Here is a 19735-nt window from a genome sequence, read left to right as displayed (position 1 = left end):
TGTCAAACGTTTTTTATAACTATATCTTTAAGTAATTAATGATCACTATAAATTGCAAATCATAATTTTATAAAATAGAAAAACATTATAAAAAGTTCAATTTTTGCCTAAAACACCAAATTGAAATAACTCCATAACCAAAATATTGGTTCGCTATTATTTTTTCTTTTCATTTCGAACACAAATTCTATCATGATGCAGGAAGCAGTGATGTTTGAACAGAAACAGAAAACTATCTCAAAACTTATCTCCATCCCACACCGCCTTGAAAAAAAAAGAAGAAAATGTTGTACTAAAGAAAAGGCAAGGGTCAGAAAATTAAAACATTTTAAAGAAGAGCTCCTATATATATATATATATATATATATATATATATATATATATATATATATATATATATATATATATATATATATATATATATATATATATATATATATATATATATATATATATATAACATGAAATCAACTTCTTGGAATCAGAACAGCATGAAATAAAGACAGTAGATCTTGCACACAATCCCTTTTGATTGCATATATATATATATATATATATATATATATATATATATATATATATATATATATATATATATATATATATATATATATATATATATATATATATACATGCAATCAAAATGGGAGTATATATATATGTGTGTGTGTGTGTGTGTGTGTGTGTGTGTGTGTGTGTGTGTGTGTGTGTGTGTGTGTGTCTGTCTGTGTCTGTATGTCTGTGTTTGTACAAATACACAATGACATATGACACAGAATAATTAGTTTCAGAAGAACTGATTGTCTGAACATTTCAAAATATAACATCAATGAGTTGTACTCATCAATTGTGAATTTCAAGATAAAACGATAATAAAAATTAGATAAAAATAAAAAAATGAGTTATAAAACTAAATATTAAAACAATGAGAAATTTGCAAAAATTTTTTTTTAAATCATCTGTTAATAAAACAAAAATTTAATTTGAAAAGAATTCAAATCAATAAAATTGGAAACAAAGAAAAAATCGCCATTTTGCTTGTTTTATTGTTGCATTTATTTTTGTGATTTTAATATTTTTTTCAGTGAAATTTAAATTTTTGTCTCATTTCTTAATATTTTTTTAGTTGTTAAAATCTTTCAAACAACAAAAAATAATATTTCTTTTGTCAATGTTAGGAGCAATGTTATCTCCCTTAGAGATAATTAGTTCTAATGAGTTCTATATTTTACTTATTTGAGACCGAGGGGTAGTTTTTTTTTTTTTTTTTTTTAACTTCTGTTTCAATATGAAAGTTCAAGACTAATTTATTCATCTTAATCCCTAATATTTTAGGGTAGAACACATTTGTTTTTAACATTTCTGGTGGCTTAAAATTACATTTCGCCTTCTTTAAGCAATTTAAGAATAAAACAAAATGATTATCTCCCCTGAATCTATTCTTCTAAAACAAAGATGAAAAGCAAACAGTCTACAAACACATCTAATAATATGATTGTTGCTATTAATTTATCAGAACTTTAGAATTTCAAAGTAAAAAATATTAGTAGTAATAATAGTAGCTATAACAGACATAGAAGTAGTAGTAGTAGTAGTAGTAGTAGTAGGAGGAGGAGGGGTGGTGGTAAATGTTTGGGGTGGTTTTAATATATATATATTTTCTTAAACCATGATAAATAAAATCAGACAAGTCGCAAGCTTTCACAATCTCAAAGAAAATGTTACTCTTTTCTTTTTTCCTTGTTAGTGACTATCTTTAATAGTAAAAATGTCACAATTCATCTTTCTTCTCAAGACACTTAACAATTGGATCCTTCCATCTAACAGGAAATTTCTTGTTTTGACAGCTCAGATCCATCACCTTTTTCATATCTATAAGTGCAGCTCCTCATCCCCTAAAATATGTCATGTTTTTATTTTTAATTTTTGTTTTATTACATCACTGTCCTTTTTGTCAGTTCAATGTATTTTTCCAACCATTGATTTTCTTTTTATATCATAATAATAATAATAATAATTTTTTGCTACTGTCATCATCATCATCATCATCATCATCATCATCATCATCATCATCATGATTTCAATAATATTCTTTTTAATTAATTATTGTCCTTATTAATTATTATAATAATTATTTAGTTGTATGCATAAAAGTCTGTTCCATGCTCGGTTTTTTGCTTTATTTTAATTTTTGAAGATTTTTAAGCTTAATATATTTTTGGTTTGCTTTTCTGTCTTTCTTTTCTGAAATCATAATGATCATTTTTGGATTTTTATGTTACATCGTCGCCCTTTTCCGGTTGCTAGGTGTTCACCACCATGAGGTTGTTACCTGTTGGGGGTGAAGATGTTGGGGAGTTTTGTCGAGAAGTAGTAGATCGTTGTGTTAGATTGGTTTTCTCCCCCGGCGAAGGAGTACATGATGGTTCCACAACAGTACCGTCAATGATCCCACTGGAACTTCCTCTTTTACCTGTAAAAATAAAATAAAAAACATCACACAAATGATTTTATCAGAAGAAACTAAGAAGTTGAAACTTGATTTTCATTCAGCTGTGTTCATCATTTTTACCAAAGATTGGTTTTTAGAGAAATACTCTCAAGTAAGTTGCTTATGATGTGGCGGCTTTATCATTTGTTTTGAGATTTTCAGCATCAAACAAATTCTTCTCACGGCTGAGACTACAAACATTGTAAGCATGGCCGTCTACCCTACAAAGCTAAAGAATGATGCTTTATGCTTTCTTCAGTACTTCAATCTAATAATTTTGAAGCAGAAAATATGTAAATAAATGTTAAGTAGAATAGTATAATTCATCTGACACAATGATATACGAAAAATTGAAAGCTTATTACAAAATAGAACATAGTGATCTCATTATTTGTCTCTTTATCTGAAGTTGAGAGACTGCGGTGCATACTCATTGAGATACCAGAAATAATAAATAGCACCTGGGGGAAAAAACTAAGGCGGTTTAACTCTAGTGGTGATTCACACCACACGTTTATCTCTTTGTCTTTGAAACATGAAGAAGGAAAAGATATGGCTAACAGTAATTTGTTCGTTTCCCCAATATTCACTCTAACGAAAACACAATTGACATCTACTAACAAAACTGGTTAGATAAATTGGAAAACCATAATAATATTCACTCTAACGAAAACACAATTGACATCTACTGACAAAACTGGTTAGATCAATTGGAAAACCATAATAATATTCACTCTAACGAAAACACAATTGACATCTACTGACAAAACTGGTTAGATAAATTGGAAAACCATAATAATCATAGGCTCTAACGAAAACACAATTGACATCTATTGACAAAACTGGTTAGATAAATTGGAAAACCATAATAATATTCACTCTAACGAAAACACAATTGACATCTACTGACAAAACAGGTTAGATAAATTGGAAAACCATAATAATCATAGACTCTAACGAAAACACAATTGACATCTACTGACAAAACTGGTTAGATAAATTGGAAAACCATAATAATATTCACTCTAACGAAAACACAATTGACATCTACTGACAAAACTGGTTAGATAAATTGGAAAACCAAAATAATATTCACTCTAACGAACACACAATTGACATCTACTGACAAAACTGGTTAGATAAATTGGAAAACCATAATAATATTCACTCTAACGAAAACACAATTGACATCTACTGACAAAACTGGTTAGATAAATTGGAAAACTATAATAATATTCACTCTAACGAAAACACAATTGACATCTACTGACAAAACTGGTTAGATAAATTGGAAAACCATAATAATATTCACTCTAACGAAAACACAATTGACATCTACTGACAAAACAGGTTAGATAAATTGGAAAACCATAATAATCATAGACTCTAACGAAAACACAATTGACATCTACTGACAAAACTGGTTAGATAAATTGGAAAACCATAATAATATTCACTCTAACGAAAACACAATTGACATCTACTGACAAAACTGGTTAGATAAATTGGAAAACCAAAATAATATTCACTCTAACGAAAACACAATTGACATCTACTGACAAAACTGGTTAGATAAATTTGAAAACCAAAATAATATTCACTCTAACGAAAACACAATTGACATCTACTGACAAAACTGGTTAGATAAATTGGAAAACCATAATAATATTCACTCTAACGAAAACACAATTGACATCTACTGACAAAACAGGTTAGATAAATTGGAAAACCATAATAATCATAGACTCTAACGAAAACACAATTGACATCTACTGACAAAACTGGTTAGATAAATTGGAAAACCATAATAATATTCACTCTAACGAAAACACAATTGACATCTACTGACAAAACTGGTTAGATAAATTGGAAAACCAAAATAATATTCACTCTAACGAACACACAATTGACATCTACTGACAAAACTGGTTAGATAAATTGGAAAACCATAATAATATTCACTCTAACGAAAACACAATTGACATCTACTGACAAAACTGGTTAGATAAATTGGAAAACTATAATAATATTCACTCTAACGAAAACACAATTGACATCTACTGACAAAACTGGTTAGATAAATTGGAAAACCAAAATAATATTCACTCTAACGAAAACACAATTGACATCTACTGACAAAACTGGTTAGATAAATTTGAAAACCAAAATAATATTCACTCTAACGAAAACACAATTGACATCTACTGACAAAACTGGTTAGATAAATTGGAAAACCATAATAATATTCACTCTAACGAAAACACAATTGACATCTACTGACAAAACTGGTTAGATAAATTGGAAAATCATAATAATCATATGCTCTAACGAAAACACAATTGACATCTACTGACAAAACTGGTTAGATAAATTGGAAAACCATAATAATATTCACTCTAACGAAAACACAATTGATATCTATTGACAAAACTGGTTAGATAAATTGGAAAACCATAATAATCATAAACTCTAACGAAAACACAATTGACAAAACTGGTTAGATAAATTGGAAAACCATAATAATATTCACTCTAACGAAAACACAATTGACATCTACTGACAAAACTGGTTAGATAAATTGGAAAACTATAATAATATTCACTCTAACGAAAACACAATTGACATCTACTGACAAAACTGGTTAGATAAATTGGAAAACCATAATAATATTCACTCTAACGAAAACACAATTGACATCTACTGACAAAACTGGTTAGATAAATTGGAAAATCATAATAATCATATACTCTAACGAAAACACAATTGACATCTACTGACAAAACTGGTTAGATAAATTGGAAAACCATAATAATATTCACTCTAACGAAAACACAATTGACATCTACTGACAAAACTGGTTAGATAAATGGAAAAACCAAAATAATATTCACTCTAACGAAAACACAATTGACATCTACTGACAAAACTGGTTAGGTAAATTGGAAAACCATAATAATATTCACTCTAACGAAAACACAATTGACATCTATTGACAAAACTGGTTAGATAAATTGGAAAACCATAATAATATTCACTCTAACGAAAACACAATTGACATCTATTGACAAAACTGGTTAGATCAATTGGAAAACCATAATAATATTCACTCTAACGAAAACACAATTGACATCTACTGACAAAAATGTTTAGATAAATTGGAAAACCATAATAAACATAGACTCTAATGAAAACACAATTGACATCTATTGACAAAACTGGTTAGATAAATTGGAAAACCATAATAATATTCACTCTAACGAAAACACAATTGACATCTACTGACAAAACTGGTTAGATAAATTGGAAAACCATTATAATATTCACTCTAACGAAAACACAATTGACATCTACTGACAAAACAGGTTAGATAAATTGGAAAACCATAATAATCATAGACTCTAATGAAAACACAATTGACATCTATTGACAAAACTGGTTAGATAAATTGGAAAACCATAATAATATTCACTCTAACGAAAACACAATTGACACCTACTGACAAAACTGGTTAGATAAATTGGAAAACCATAATAATATTCACTCTAACGAAAACACAATTGACATCTACTGACAAAACTGGTTAGATTAATTGGAAAACTATAATAATATTCACTCTAACGAAAACACAATTGACATCCACTGACAAAACTGGTTAGATAAATTGGAAAACCATAATAATATTAACTCTAACGAAAACACAATTGACATCTACTGACAAAACTGGTTAGATAAATTTGAAAACCAAAATAATATTCACTCTAACGAAAACACAATTGACATCTACTGACAAAAATGTTTAGATAAATTGGAAAACCATAATAATCATAGACTCTAATGAAAACACAATTTACATCTATTGACAAAACTGGTTAGATAAATTGGAAAACCATAATAATATTCACTCTAACGAAAACACAATTGACATCTACTGACAAAACTGGTTAGATAAATTGGAAAACCATAATAATATTCACTCTAACGAAAACACAATTGACATCTACTGACAAAAATGTTTAGATAAATTGGAAAACCATAATAATCATAGACTCTAATGAAAACACAATTTACATCTACTGACAAAACTGGTTAGATAAATTGGAAAACCATAATAATATTCACTCTAACGAAAACACAATTGACATCTACTGACAAAACTGGTTAGATAAATTGGAAAACCATAATAATATTCACTCTAACGAAAACACAATTGACATCTACTGACAAAAATGTTTAGATAAATTGGAAAACCATAATAATCATAGAAAGCACAAAGTAACTCTTCTTTTAAGTTTCCACCATCTTTCATGCATTTACACGTAAACAGAAGAGTGGTGCAACAATCGCTAAAACAAAAGATGAAACGGTAATACCAAACGAATATGAAACACTTATGAATATTGACCCAGATACTATAAGGATGTTTATCCTTTAAGGTTAGAATATGAGTGTTAACAGACAACTTTACTCTTAAGCAAATGCTAGACGAAGCCATAGATACTGAACTTGCCCACACATGAGCTGCAGATATGTAATGTAGAGAAGTCCATGCACTTTTGTCCTACAACAATAATGAAACCTACAAGCGGTATGCACACAGTAACCAAGTAAGTGATATTACCAAGAAGTTCAATAGCGAATGCTATCATGGATACACACATAATGGCAGCTGACATTCCACCCTAAGACTTTGACTATGTGGGAGACAAAATAAATATGGCGGACAGACCTACTACTATTGAGGATATTTGGCAACACATGACATGTCCCACCAAGGGTCAGGAGTGTAGGAACCACTTAATCAATCTTTGCAATTCCAAGCCAGTAAGACAAATTTATAACTTGTATCCTAATGGGACTGTATACCCTTCTACAACAAGTGATGAATTTGTGTTCATGGTGAAAATTCCTATATCAACGGCTCTCGTTTGTGTTAATCACTCCCCATTGACTTTTGTTTTAGACACATGTGCCAGTATTAACATGCTTTCTGGATGCATATATGACGGTTTGCAATACAGACCAATACATGACAATACATAATGCAATTACAAAGATATTTGCATAGCAGTCCAAACAAATTGCGCCCATTTGTAGATTTATTATCAATATGGTTAAATTTATAAAAAATACTGCATCGTTATTAATCAGTTTTGTAATCTTGTTTTATGTGAACTAAAACTTTACTTAATGCCCACTCTGCCGAGTCACTAGGTATGATGACTTTTAATTTCAAGTTTTGTGTGACAGCATCTATCCTTGATGAATTTTCCTGTTTGATAAAAAGATGGGATAAATTTTTGGACTTAACATGAATCGCTACATAAACCCTTCTCTCCCACAGGTGACTTAGCAACACCGCAGGATACCTGTCAAATGCATACCAACGCTTAGAGCTGGGGAAATACAGGGTGATCAAAAAAATAAAAAGAAAAAAACGGGCCCCAACTCTAATTAGGCTCCGTTTCTTAGTGTTTTGTCTGAATGAAATGAAACTTTGGTCATAACTAATTTATTATATTCAAAACATCACATCAAAACACAAGGGTCTTTGGCCTTTTTTTCTCCGTTCTGCAGCATATGTTCTAGATGACCTCCATTTAGCTTTTTTTTTTTTGTTTTGGTCACCCTGTATATATCACTACATTTACTACACATCCTGGACTATTACAATACAAATGACTACTTTTTGGAGTAAATACTGCCTCAAAGATATTTCAAAAGGCTGTTGCTGATCTCTTGAGAGGCATTCATGGTGTCAAAAACCAGATAACATTATTGTCTACGAACATGCTAGAACCTCATGTGATACTAGCTCGAGATGCTGGGGTGCCAAGCTAAAGAGGGGAAAATGTTTTTTTCTCAGTGAAACACTTTTAGTGAGAATGATTAATCACCAGACCCAGAGAAGATTGCAGCAATTGAAAACTACAAGCCCCCTACCAATGTAGAAAAAATCCGGACATGGTTCAATATCTAGCTAGATTTAGCCCACACTTTACTGTCAACGAGCTGCTCTGACTACTCATGAGAAAAGATGCAGAATGGAGGTGAGCAGAGGTATAAGAAAGAGTAGTGAGCAAGTTAAAGGAAGCTTAGACTGAAGCTGGGAATTTGACAGAATGAAGAAACAAATAAGAATACAGGTTGGTGTAGCAGCCGAGAAAAGATAACCTAAAAACCCCTGACTATTTCAGCAAACATCTTCATCACAAACTCAAGAGAGATAATGTAGCTGAGACATATGTAAGGTGGTTAAACATTCCATACCAAAATTCATCACCCTTGAGGGGTGAAGTTATCTGGAGAAGAAAACCTCCTGTTACAGAAAGTGATGCCAACACTTTTGGACAACCAATAAAATGACCTGCAGATACTCACTTTCATGCTCGTTAAAGATGAGTAATCCACACCTGGTGGTCTGATCCTTCAACGCTGCCATATTGTGATGAAGGTGTTCTGAAGTACCCACAACACTAAAACACAATTGACTACCAGTAAGATACAGTCTGTTGTGAAAAATACTTCTTCCAGCTAAGTTTGAAGAGTTTATTAGAAATTAATAAAAATATGTAAATAAATTGTTAAAGAGAGAAAAAAGAGGCCTATTTCACAAGTATGTTCACACACCATGTGAACTCAATACGTTGAATTAATCTATAAATCTGTTTAAACGTATGTTGGATGTCTGCCTGAAACTTTCAACAGAGGCGACAGATTTTCACGAGATCAGTGTCGTTTTGAGGCTCGACCCTGCAGATGCCAAATATCGAAAAATTGGCTAAAAACATTAATTCCTTCACCCTCAACTGGGCACTTTTCTACAGGAAGAGGTCGCTTTCTTTGTCGATATTTTCGGAAGTCATCCCCTCTTTTCGATCGACTAGTCTTAATTTAAACATTCGTCACTTCTGGTTTGGCGATGGGCGCAACAGCAAAAACGTAACTTTCTTTTTTTCATGTACTTTTCCTCCTTCGAGGTACGGGTTCGAGCCTGCTTGCCTACTACCACTTTTTTTTTTTTTTTTTTACTTAACATACACCTCCAAATACCCGGGAACGCTATTATAAATAAAAAAAAATTTGATTTAATTATTTACCTCCCTTGCGTATCAGCAGCTGAGAGACTACCAGGGATGTGCATTGAAATACTGGAAATCATAAAGGGAATTTGAGGGAAAAAACTAGGGTAGTTGGACGAGCCTAGGACATTACATTTACCTTCCTTTTTCTCTTAAAATAATTCTATATTGTCCATCACGACAAGCCTTGTGAAAAAAACAAACAAAAAGAACAAAAGTTGATTCTTCTTAATCAATCAATAGGCATTTAATTGTGACACGCTGAATACAGAAACAAAACAAAAAAATAACAAACAAAAACAACTATTCTTCCTCTTTTGCATGTGGTTACAGAGTTAGAATATTTTTCTTTAATTTGAATGCAACTATTTGAATCTGAACAATTCAGAAAGTCGTCATTTTTTTATGCTATTGATGCTATTTAATGTTGGACTTTTTATCAAGCCAAAAATACAATTAGTTTTGCAAAGACTTTCCGTATTATAAATGGCGTTTACTAAGTAATGCTCGTGACCCACTTCTCATAGTAGTGAAGCAGTAAAACTTGGTATCGTTATTAGTCTTTCTCTACATAGGAACCACCCTGAGCTACACATTTCTCCAACCGTTTACTGCAGTTCTGGAGACCATCTTCGTAGAACACTTCAAGCATGACCTAACTTCTGAAATCAAGACTGCATTATCTAACAAAAAAAAAAACTTGAAAAATAACTTCATGATTGAGAAAAAGTGAAAATCATAAGGTGCAAAGTCAGGAGAGTAAGGAGGTAAGGAAGGATTTCATAGCCACACACTTGTCCCTCTGATCTGATGATATGTGTGTTGTGAACCAAAGTGTTGTCTTGTAGAAGGAGAACACTTTTGCTGATATTGCCCCACCTCTTGATTGTGATAGCTTCTATTAATTTAATTAATTTAATTAATAGACTCCTGTAATTTCATTTTGGAGCAGTCCAATGGAGGCCAATACTACTCATACCCGCCAGTGATAACAGTGTACACCAGAAACTGATAGTGACAGCTGTAAAAGCAATCAAGGCCCACCAGAAAATGCTAGTAAACGCTAGTGGTCACTAACTGCTAGTAACCATCAGTCCCCACCCTAGGCATTCAGTGATAGCCAATAGATGGCAATACTCGTTAATGTCCGCCATTTGAAGACAATTTCAGTTAGGTGCATTTCAATAGAGGCCGACATTGATCATACCTGCCAGTGAGTTTCAGTTGCAAAGTCAGCCATTGCTCACCAGTAAACGCCAGTACTTGCAAGTAACCGCCCCAAATCAGTACTAATTGTCAGTAATTAAACAGTCAGTGGCTTCTGCTAGCTGCCATTGTCAGACAATGCTCAACAGTGGAATACAGATGTTTTTAATTTTTTTATTTTTATGGATTTAAAAGTTTTAAAGAAACTTCCAAGACTATAATATAGAGCTGAATGTCCGTGTCTGGTTACAAATAGGCTCCTATATGGTTAACTATTTTAAAAAACTGATTACATATAATCATTAGGGCCTTGTGCCTAATTTTGTTGTTTGAAAATCTTTTGTTTTTTTACTTAATTGTATTTTCAAAATTTTTAAAAGCAATAAAATATATAAACAAGATCAAAGTGTAGTATCTGTTCTTCAGATGCTGCACTTCCGTTTCTCGTTCTCTTTCAGTGAAGGAGAAGTCCTTCACGACTGAGACAATTTTTATTTTTGTACCTTTTCTCCACGTTAAAAAACGACCCTGGTGTCTAACTCTGTCCCGTGGGGAGGCATAGTAAATAGGTACATATAATGATAGAAGATATATGGAGACACAGGAATGGGTATGTTTGATCCTGAAGAATGGTGGTTCATTAAAATTGTAGGTTCTGCGTTCGCATCTGGTCCACAAAGTATGGAAATAAAAAATTTAAAAATTAAAAAAAAAACGTTTACAAGTGTTTTGATATAGATGTACATAAAAATACTTTGATAAGTATGTTTTAACTTAAATAGGGATGGTATAATAAAATTGTGGGGTCTGCGTTCGCACCTGGCCTCCATAGAATGGAAATAGGCACAAACTTTAATAAAGACTGTTCATATCTATCTGCGTAAGTATACTTTGATAATTATGTTTCAGTTTGAAGAAATATGGTATAATAAAATTATGGGGTGTTTGTTCACTCCTGACCTCCATAGAATGGAAATATGTCACAAAGTTTAACAAGGTTTTTTAATATTGATCCACAGAATATTGTGATAAGTGTTTCAGTGTGAACAGGTATGGTATAATAAATTATGGGGTTTATCTATTTTATTTTTACTTTCATCATATTTTGTTTTGGTTTTGCTACCCCATAATTCGAAGCTATCTCTTTACAACCCTTCCTTTTCATAACCTATCATACTTTCATAAATGAGAGTCCATTTTCAGTAGGCTGTTTTTGAGCCCAGTCAACGACGGGTACTTTTGCTAGTATATATATATATATATTTAAATGGCATAATAAAAGGAGAAAAGGTAATTTCTCTCCCAATTTTTTGGATTTTGTAATCATGCCCATATGTATTTATTTTCTTTTAAAACTGATAAGTGCTTTTTCTTCTGATAAGTTAAGTGTAAAATAAATTCAATGACTGATATAATAATTAAACGAATCATTTTATGCTACAAAACAGGTGCTGTCAAGAATTGTGCATGTCAAATATACTTAAAGTAATAAATCATAAGATGGTCAACATCTTGAAATTTGGAATATAGACTTTCGTAATTTATTTGTTATATATATATATATATATATATATATATATATATATGTATGTATATATATACATATATATATACATATGTATGCATATATGTACATATATATATATATATATATATATATATATATGTATGTATATATATATATATGTATATATATGGTTGGTTGTTTTGTTTTATGGCATATCAACCCTTTTCAGGTTATTTAATGCCGAATCTCGTGATTTTGAAGAACGATTTTTTAATATAGTATATTTGTTTTTTTAAGTCGTATTCTATTTAACACATAGTTGGGACCCTAACAGGTGCTACCACTCCGGGTCAGAGTGGACCTGGGAGCAATGGCAATTAAAGGGTGGCTCCACACTCCCTAAGGCCTTCAAGCTGGGGCCCTCACCATCGGATATAGTTTAAGGTCATATCCAGGACCATACATATATATGTATATATATATATGTATATATATACATACATATGTATATCTATCTATCTATCTATCTATCTATCTATCTATCTCTCTCTCTCTCTCTCTATATATATATATATATATATATATATATATATGTAAACTGTCTTCATACTATTTTCTTTATTAGTATTATGTATCTTTTTAATATTTTGTAATATAGGAGGAGAGAAATTATAAAATTACTGGAATATTGGTTCGACTCTATGTTTTCCGTGGTTAATATTCATCAGCATTATTTATTTTGATAGTTTGATTTTTTTCAATGCGGTGAAGGCCTACTTACTAAAATTGCAGTAGTATATATGATATGTGTGTGTTGGGGGTAACAGTATCGGCATTGTCTAGGAGCAGTATAATTGTTATTATCAATATCATTTCTGTTCATAAGTTGATTCGAACCATACTTTTAGCAGTTAATAACATTACCTTATTATAGTTAGTAAGTGAGGGGTGTGGAGAGGGTAACAGAAACTTTTTGTTGTCAGGAGCAACAAAATTGCCTTTATTTACACTGCTGTATTATACTTGAGGGTAACAGAAACTTTTGTTCTACTAGCAGTCTTGGATCTATAAACGTAAATTACAATATAATATTTTATCTCTTTAGTCTATTTTAATTATCAACATAATTTCTATTAATATTATTGTGAAAGCGATTAGGGGAATGAAATTACCCGAAATGAAGAATGTCACTGTGTTTTGTTCTACTCAGCATTGCCCAGGGGCAACAAATATGAGATTACAGTGTTACATTTAAAAGGGATAGCTCCAGTTTATGAATTACATTATTAAATTTTTCAGCACAGTAAAATGAGAAATAGGTTGGGTAAAGGACAGAAAAATCGGAAGAGGGAAAGGGAGGAAGATAAAGAGACACCTGGAGAGATAGAAGTTTTAATAATTATAATATACTAGCATTTCAGACCAGCGTTGCCGGGGTGTTTGGAGGTGTGTGTTGAGCAAAAAAAAAAGTTGTAGTAGGAAGGCAGGCTCGAACCCGTACCATGAAGGAGGAAAAGAACGGGAAAAAACGTGACGTCTTTGCTGTTACAACCACCGTCAGACCTGAAGTACTATAGGTTTAAATTAAGGCTAGACAATCGAAAATAGAGGATGACTTTTAAAAATATCAGCGAAAAAAGCGACCCTTCCATGTAGAAAAGTTCCCAGTCGGGGGTGAAGAAATGTTTTTAGCCAATTTTTCGATATTTGTTGTCTGAACGGTCGAGCTTCAAAACGATACTGATCTTGTGATCTGTCGAAAGTTTTAGGCAGACATGCAAACAGACATGCATACATACATTTATATATTGGTAGCTCAAATTTTCCACCCAAACCGATTAAAAAGCTTGCCCTATCTCTGAATACCCTTTATGTAAAATTTCAAATATTTAGACCAGAAATTGTCTGAGTAATTTGGTAGACACTGCAGAGGTCAATTTTTTTTTAACTTGATCCCTATTATGACTCATTAACATTTACTGTTTTGGGCTCAAATCAAGTTATTAAGTTATATCCATGTCCAAGGAACCTATATCTAAAATTTCAAGTGTTTATACCCAAAATTGTCAGAGGAGTTTGCTAGAATTCTCAAAGGTCAAATCGTTGAACTTTAACCCCTTAACCGCCAAATTTCTGGCCGAAAAAAGATTTCAAAGATTTTCCCAAATCTCAATACCATACCCTGTATATCCAATTTCGAGTATGTAGACTGAAAATTGACAGAGTTCTGGTGTAGGGAAATGTACACAGACAGACACACAGACAGTCACTTTCACTTTTATAGATATACTAGCATTTCAGCCCGGCGTTGCTCGGGTGTTTGGATGTGTATGTTGAGCAAAAAAAAAAAAAGTGGTAGTAGGAAGGCAGGCTGGAATCCATACCGCGAAGGAGGAAAAGAACGGGGGGAAAAACATGATGTCTTTGCTGTTATGACCACTGCCAAACCGAAAGCAACGTAGGTTTAAATTAAGGCTAGACAATCGAAAAGATGGGATGACTTTCAAAAATATCGGCGAAAAAAGCGACCCCCCCCCCATAGAAAAGTGCCCAGTTGAAGGTGAAGATATTAATGTTTTCAGCCAGTTTTTCAATATTTGTCGTCTGAAAGGTCGAACTTCAAAACGATCCTGATCTTGATAAAGTCCGTCGCCTCTGTCAAAAGTTTTAGGCAGACATGCAAACATACATACATTTATATATTGGTAACTAAAGATTTTCGACCCAAACCGATTAAAAAGCTTGCTCTATCTCTGAATACACTTTATGTTAAATTTCAAATGTTTAGACTAGAAATTGTCTGTGTAATTTGGTAGAGACCGCAGAGGTCATTTTTTTTTAAACTTTGACCCCTATTATGACCCCTTAACATTTATTGTTTAGGGCTCAAATCAAGTTATTAAGTTAGATCCAAAGAACCTATATCTAAAATTACAATAGTCGGAGGAGTTTGGTAGAGTTCTAAAAGGACAAATCGTTCAACTTTGACTCCTTAACAGCCAAATTTCTGTCCGAAAACGAATTACAACGATTTTCCCAAACCTCACTACCCTGTATATAAAATTTCGAGTCTGTAGACTTAAAATTGATAGAGTAATTGTTTAAGGAAATGTACACACACACACACACACACACACACACACACACAGACACACACACAGACATGTTCACTTTTATATATATACTAGCATTTCAGCCTGGCGTTTCCCGGGTGTTTGGAGCTGTATGTTGAGCAAAAAAAAAAATGGTCATATTTTTTAAATTATGACCCCTTAAAATTTATTGTTTTGAACCCATATCTAAAATTTCAAGTGTTTAGATCCAAAATTGTTGGAGGAGTTTGGTAGAATTCTCAAAGGTCAAATTGTTGAACTTTAACCCCTTAACAGCCAAATTTCTGGCTTAAAACCAACCACCAAGATTTTCCCAAATTTCTGTACCCTGTATATCAAATTTCGAGTGTAGACTAAAAATTGACAGAGTTATTGTGTAGAGAAATGTACACACACACAGACAGACATGTTCACTTTTATTGATATACTAGCATGGGTGCCCGTCGTTGCCCGGATATTTGGATGTGTATGTTGAGCAAAAAAAAAAAAGAAAAAAAGCGGTCAATTTTTTTTACTTTGACCCCTGTTATGACACCTAGATAGGTAGCTATCATTCACGTCGTCCAGCAACCAACAGAAGATGAGGACTTTCATTTATGTCCTCTACATCATGGAGCCTTCTAGACAGTGATCCACCTCATATGTACTCACCCAGCGAGGACTCTTCCCATTCTGATACCGACGACCAATATCCAGTTATGTCTAGCATCGAATTAGCTTGTCCTGTTGCAAACTGTGGGTACAAAACCCAACCCCTCCCTGCTGATTCACCGGTGCTAAACACATTAATGAGCATGCACCAGCAGTCTGCATATCCAATATCGGCACAGCCATCCCCGAAACCAGTACTTAAATTGCAGCCTCCATCTATTAGTGCAGGGAGCTCTCCTGGTCAGTGGTCTTCATTCACCAGACAGTGGAATATGTATAAGACTGGCATGACGGTGCCTACCACCATGTGCACAACGGCACTATTCTATTGTTGCGATGAGGAAGAGTGATTGAAGCAGTACAAGTTCCAAGACTGCCGTCAGAAACTCCCTGTAGGAGGAGGAGATAGATAGGTAGCTATCACTCACTCTATTTCCCATGCCATACTCACCTTGCCTCATCTTGTTTCAGGCTCTGATGTAAAGGACATCTGTTTTCACGTCGTCCAGCAACCAACAGAAGATGAGGACTTTCATTTAACACCCTCTAAATTCACTGTTTTCGGCTCAAATCAAGTTATTAAGTTAGATCCATGTCCAAGGAACCTATATCTAAAACTTCAAGTGTTTAGACCCAAAATTGTTGGAGGAGTTTGGTAGAGTTCTCAAAAATCAAATCATTAAACTTTGAACCCTTAATCGCCAAATTTCTGGCCGAAAACCGATTACATCGATTTTCCCATATCTCAGTAGTCTGTATATCAAATTTCGAGTATGTAGACTTAAAATTGATAGAGTTATTGCGTAGGGAAATGTACACAGACAGACAGACACACAGACACACAGGTAGACACACAGACACGTTCACTTTTATAGATATACTAGCATTTCAGCCCGGCGTTGCCCGGGTGTTTGGAGGTGTATGCTGAGCAAAATAAAAAAAAAGTGTTAATTTTTTTAACTTTGACCCCTATTATGACCCCTTAAAATTTATTGTTTTGGGCTCAAATCAAGTTATTAAGTTAGATCCATATCTAAGGAACCCATATCTAAAATTTCAAATGTGTAGGCCCAAAATTGTCGGAGGAGTTTGGTAGAGTTCTCAAAGGTCAAATCGTTGAACTTTGACCCCTTAACAGCAAAATTTCTGGCCGAAAACCGATCACATAGATTTTTCCAAATCTCAGTACCCTGTATACAAAATTTCGAATCTGTAAACTTAAAATTGACAGAGTTATTACATAGGGAAATGTACACAGACAGACAGATACACAGACACGCAGACACAGACAGACACACAGACACGTTCACTTTTATACTAGCAGTTCCGCCCAGCTTAACTTGTGCCCTATGTATTATTAATAAGGTTATGTTCATATGTATATATTAAAAAGTGTGAATATGTAAACTAATGCCTTTCTGTATAATAGTCTTCCTTAACTACCATAGAGAAAAGACAGAGAGACGTTTTCACTTTTATATATATACTAGCATTTCAGCCCAGCGTTGCCCGGGTGTTTGGAGGTGTATGCTGAGCAAAAAAAAACAGAACTAAAAAAAACGGTAGATTTTTTTTTAACTTTGACCCCTATTATGATCCCTTAAAATTTATTGCATCAGGCTCATATCAAGTTATTAAGTTAGATCCATGTCCAAGGAACCGTTATCAAATTTCAAATGTTTAGACCCAAAATTGTCGGAGGAGTTTAGTAGAGGTCTCAAAGGTAAAATCGTTGAACTTGGACCCCTTAACAGCGAAATTTCTGGCCAAAAACCGATCACATAGATTTTCCCCAATCTCAGTACCCTGTATATCAAATTTCGAGTCTGTAGACTTAAAATTGACAAAGTTAATGCGTAGGGAAATATACACAGACACAGACAGACACACAGACACATTCACTTTTATATATATATATATATATATATATATATATATATATATATGTGTGTGTGTGTGTGTGTGTGTGTGTGTGTGTGTGTATATATATATATAGATAGATAGATAGATTGGATGCAATATATAGTAATGATTTAAAAAGTATAAAAAAAAACGACTCATGCGCCACCACCGAGAATCGAAACCAAAACGTTCAACTCACGATTGATTTTACCTTTGTCATCAATGGCTGGGCTATGAAAACATTTTTGCTGCAAGGCTAAAAATTAAAATAGGAACTAATACCTACTACGTTATGCATTCGTAATGCCGGTGTTCGACCATAACCAGACAAATTTCTTTTTTTTAATTTTCACACATTTGCACCGATTTTTACCAAGTAAAACCAAAATATATAGTTTCGGATGGATACAAATTCCTTATATATGAAGTTTCCTGTCTCTCGACCAAAAACTCTAGGAGGGGTTTGGTAGGCAACATTTGTTAAACAAAAATATACACGTATACATAAATATATATGCAAACAGTTTTATGTTTACTATAAACTTTTTACACAAATATTATGCAAGTATAAATTATGTAGAATATCTGCATTAATATAATTACATGTAATAGATAACTAAAGATGATCATCCCATGAGAAAACCGAATAAACTAATAGGGAATTAATTAAAATGAATGTTTGAAATAATATGCAAATTAGCTAGACATTTTGCTAGTGAATGCAATTCCACAACCCATATATAAGAAAATTGTTTTTTCTAAGTTGGCCATGTGCCTAAGTTTTTTGTTCATCATTGATTTTTACTGTATTTTTAACATGAATAAAAGATTTAATATCTCAAAGTGTAGTATCTGTTCCGGCAGATACTGCAAGCAAAGACTATATGTGGGGTTTCCCCCACATATAAGACCTTGGTCAATGTAGGGGCAACCCTTCATACCAATTGTCACTATCCAGCTTCTCTACTCCCCGGGGAGTTGGTCCCCATTTCTCCTTCACTCCTCACTTTAAAAATCGGCCTTGTGCCTAATTTGCTCAGTGGGGGAGTAAATAAATACCTCAAAGTGTAGTATCTGTTCTACAAATTCTGCACTTAAGATAATTTGTACCAGTCAATGGAGGGGAAACCCTCTATACATGGACAATTATTATTTTTGGTAACCAGAGTGCCCCTTTTTGCCTACTTTTAGGGGAGCTGGTTTTTACCACACATTAAAAACGGCCTTGTGCCTAATTTGCTTTGGTGGGGAAGCAAATAAATACAAAAAATAGAAAATAGGCTTGCCTTTTCTGTTGTTCTTGGCCTTCGGGCCGGGATCAAAGTGTTCCGGCAGATACTGCAAGCAAAGACCATATGTGGGGTTTCCCCCACATATAAGACCTTGGTCAATGTGGGGGCAACCCTTCATACCAATTGTCACTATCCAGCTCCCCTAATCCCCGGGGAGTTGGTCCCCATTTCCCCTTCACTCCTCACATTAAAAATCGGCCTTGTGCCTAATTTGCTTGGTGGGGGAGCAAATAAATACCCTGTTGTTCTTGGCCTTTTGGCGAGGATCAAAGTGTAGTATCTGTTCTCAGTATACTAGGCTTTCTCTTTTTCCAAAGGCCAGTGACCACCCACTTGTCCATTATTGGACAAGTTTAAGGGTTTTATTGTTTAGCTCCAAAGGACCAACCCCATTCTTTGGGTGAGTGGTCCTTAGGGCATTGTTTTTATTTGTTACCATTAACTGTTTTTTCTATTTTGTTACAGATAATCCAGTGTCTGGATCCGACTTAAGC

At 33.2% G+C, this 19735-nt stretch overlaps 1 protein-coding gene and 1 non-coding gene across 9 annotated transcripts in view; one reads left to right on the top strand and one right to left on the bottom strand.

Annotated features, from left to right (window-relative positions):
- Window positions 1-1028: 1028 nt before the first annotated feature.
- LOC145293826 (potassium voltage-gated channel protein Shaw-like) overlaps window positions 1029-19735 on the bottom strand; it is a 523690-nt gene continuing 504983 nt past the window's right edge. For all 8 annotated transcript variants that reach the window (XM_080140468.1, XM_080140472.1, XM_080140473.1 and 5 more), the window contains one exon: window positions 1029-2473. In XM_080140468.1, the coding sequence (XP_079996594.1) occupies window positions 2304-2473 (170 nt within the window). In that variant the 3' untranslated portion in view covers window positions 1029-2303. The remainder of the gene's footprint in view (window positions 2474-19735) is intronic.
- Window positions 19482-19685, top strand: LOC145294413 (U2 spliceosomal RNA). The gene has a single exon (XR_013869866.1). It is a non-coding gene; the product is annotated as a U2 spliceosomal RNA (small nuclear RNA).

This window comes from Euprymna scolopes, chromosome 15, assembly GCF_053919585.1.
Source record: "Euprymna scolopes isolate OS-2025 chromosome 15, ASM5391958v1, whole genome shotgun sequence".
In the NCBI taxonomy this organism is placed as follows: domain Eukaryota; kingdom Metazoa; phylum Mollusca; class Cephalopoda; order Sepiida; family Sepiolidae; genus Euprymna; species Euprymna scolopes.
This window is presented reverse-complemented; position numbering and strand designations above follow the sequence as displayed.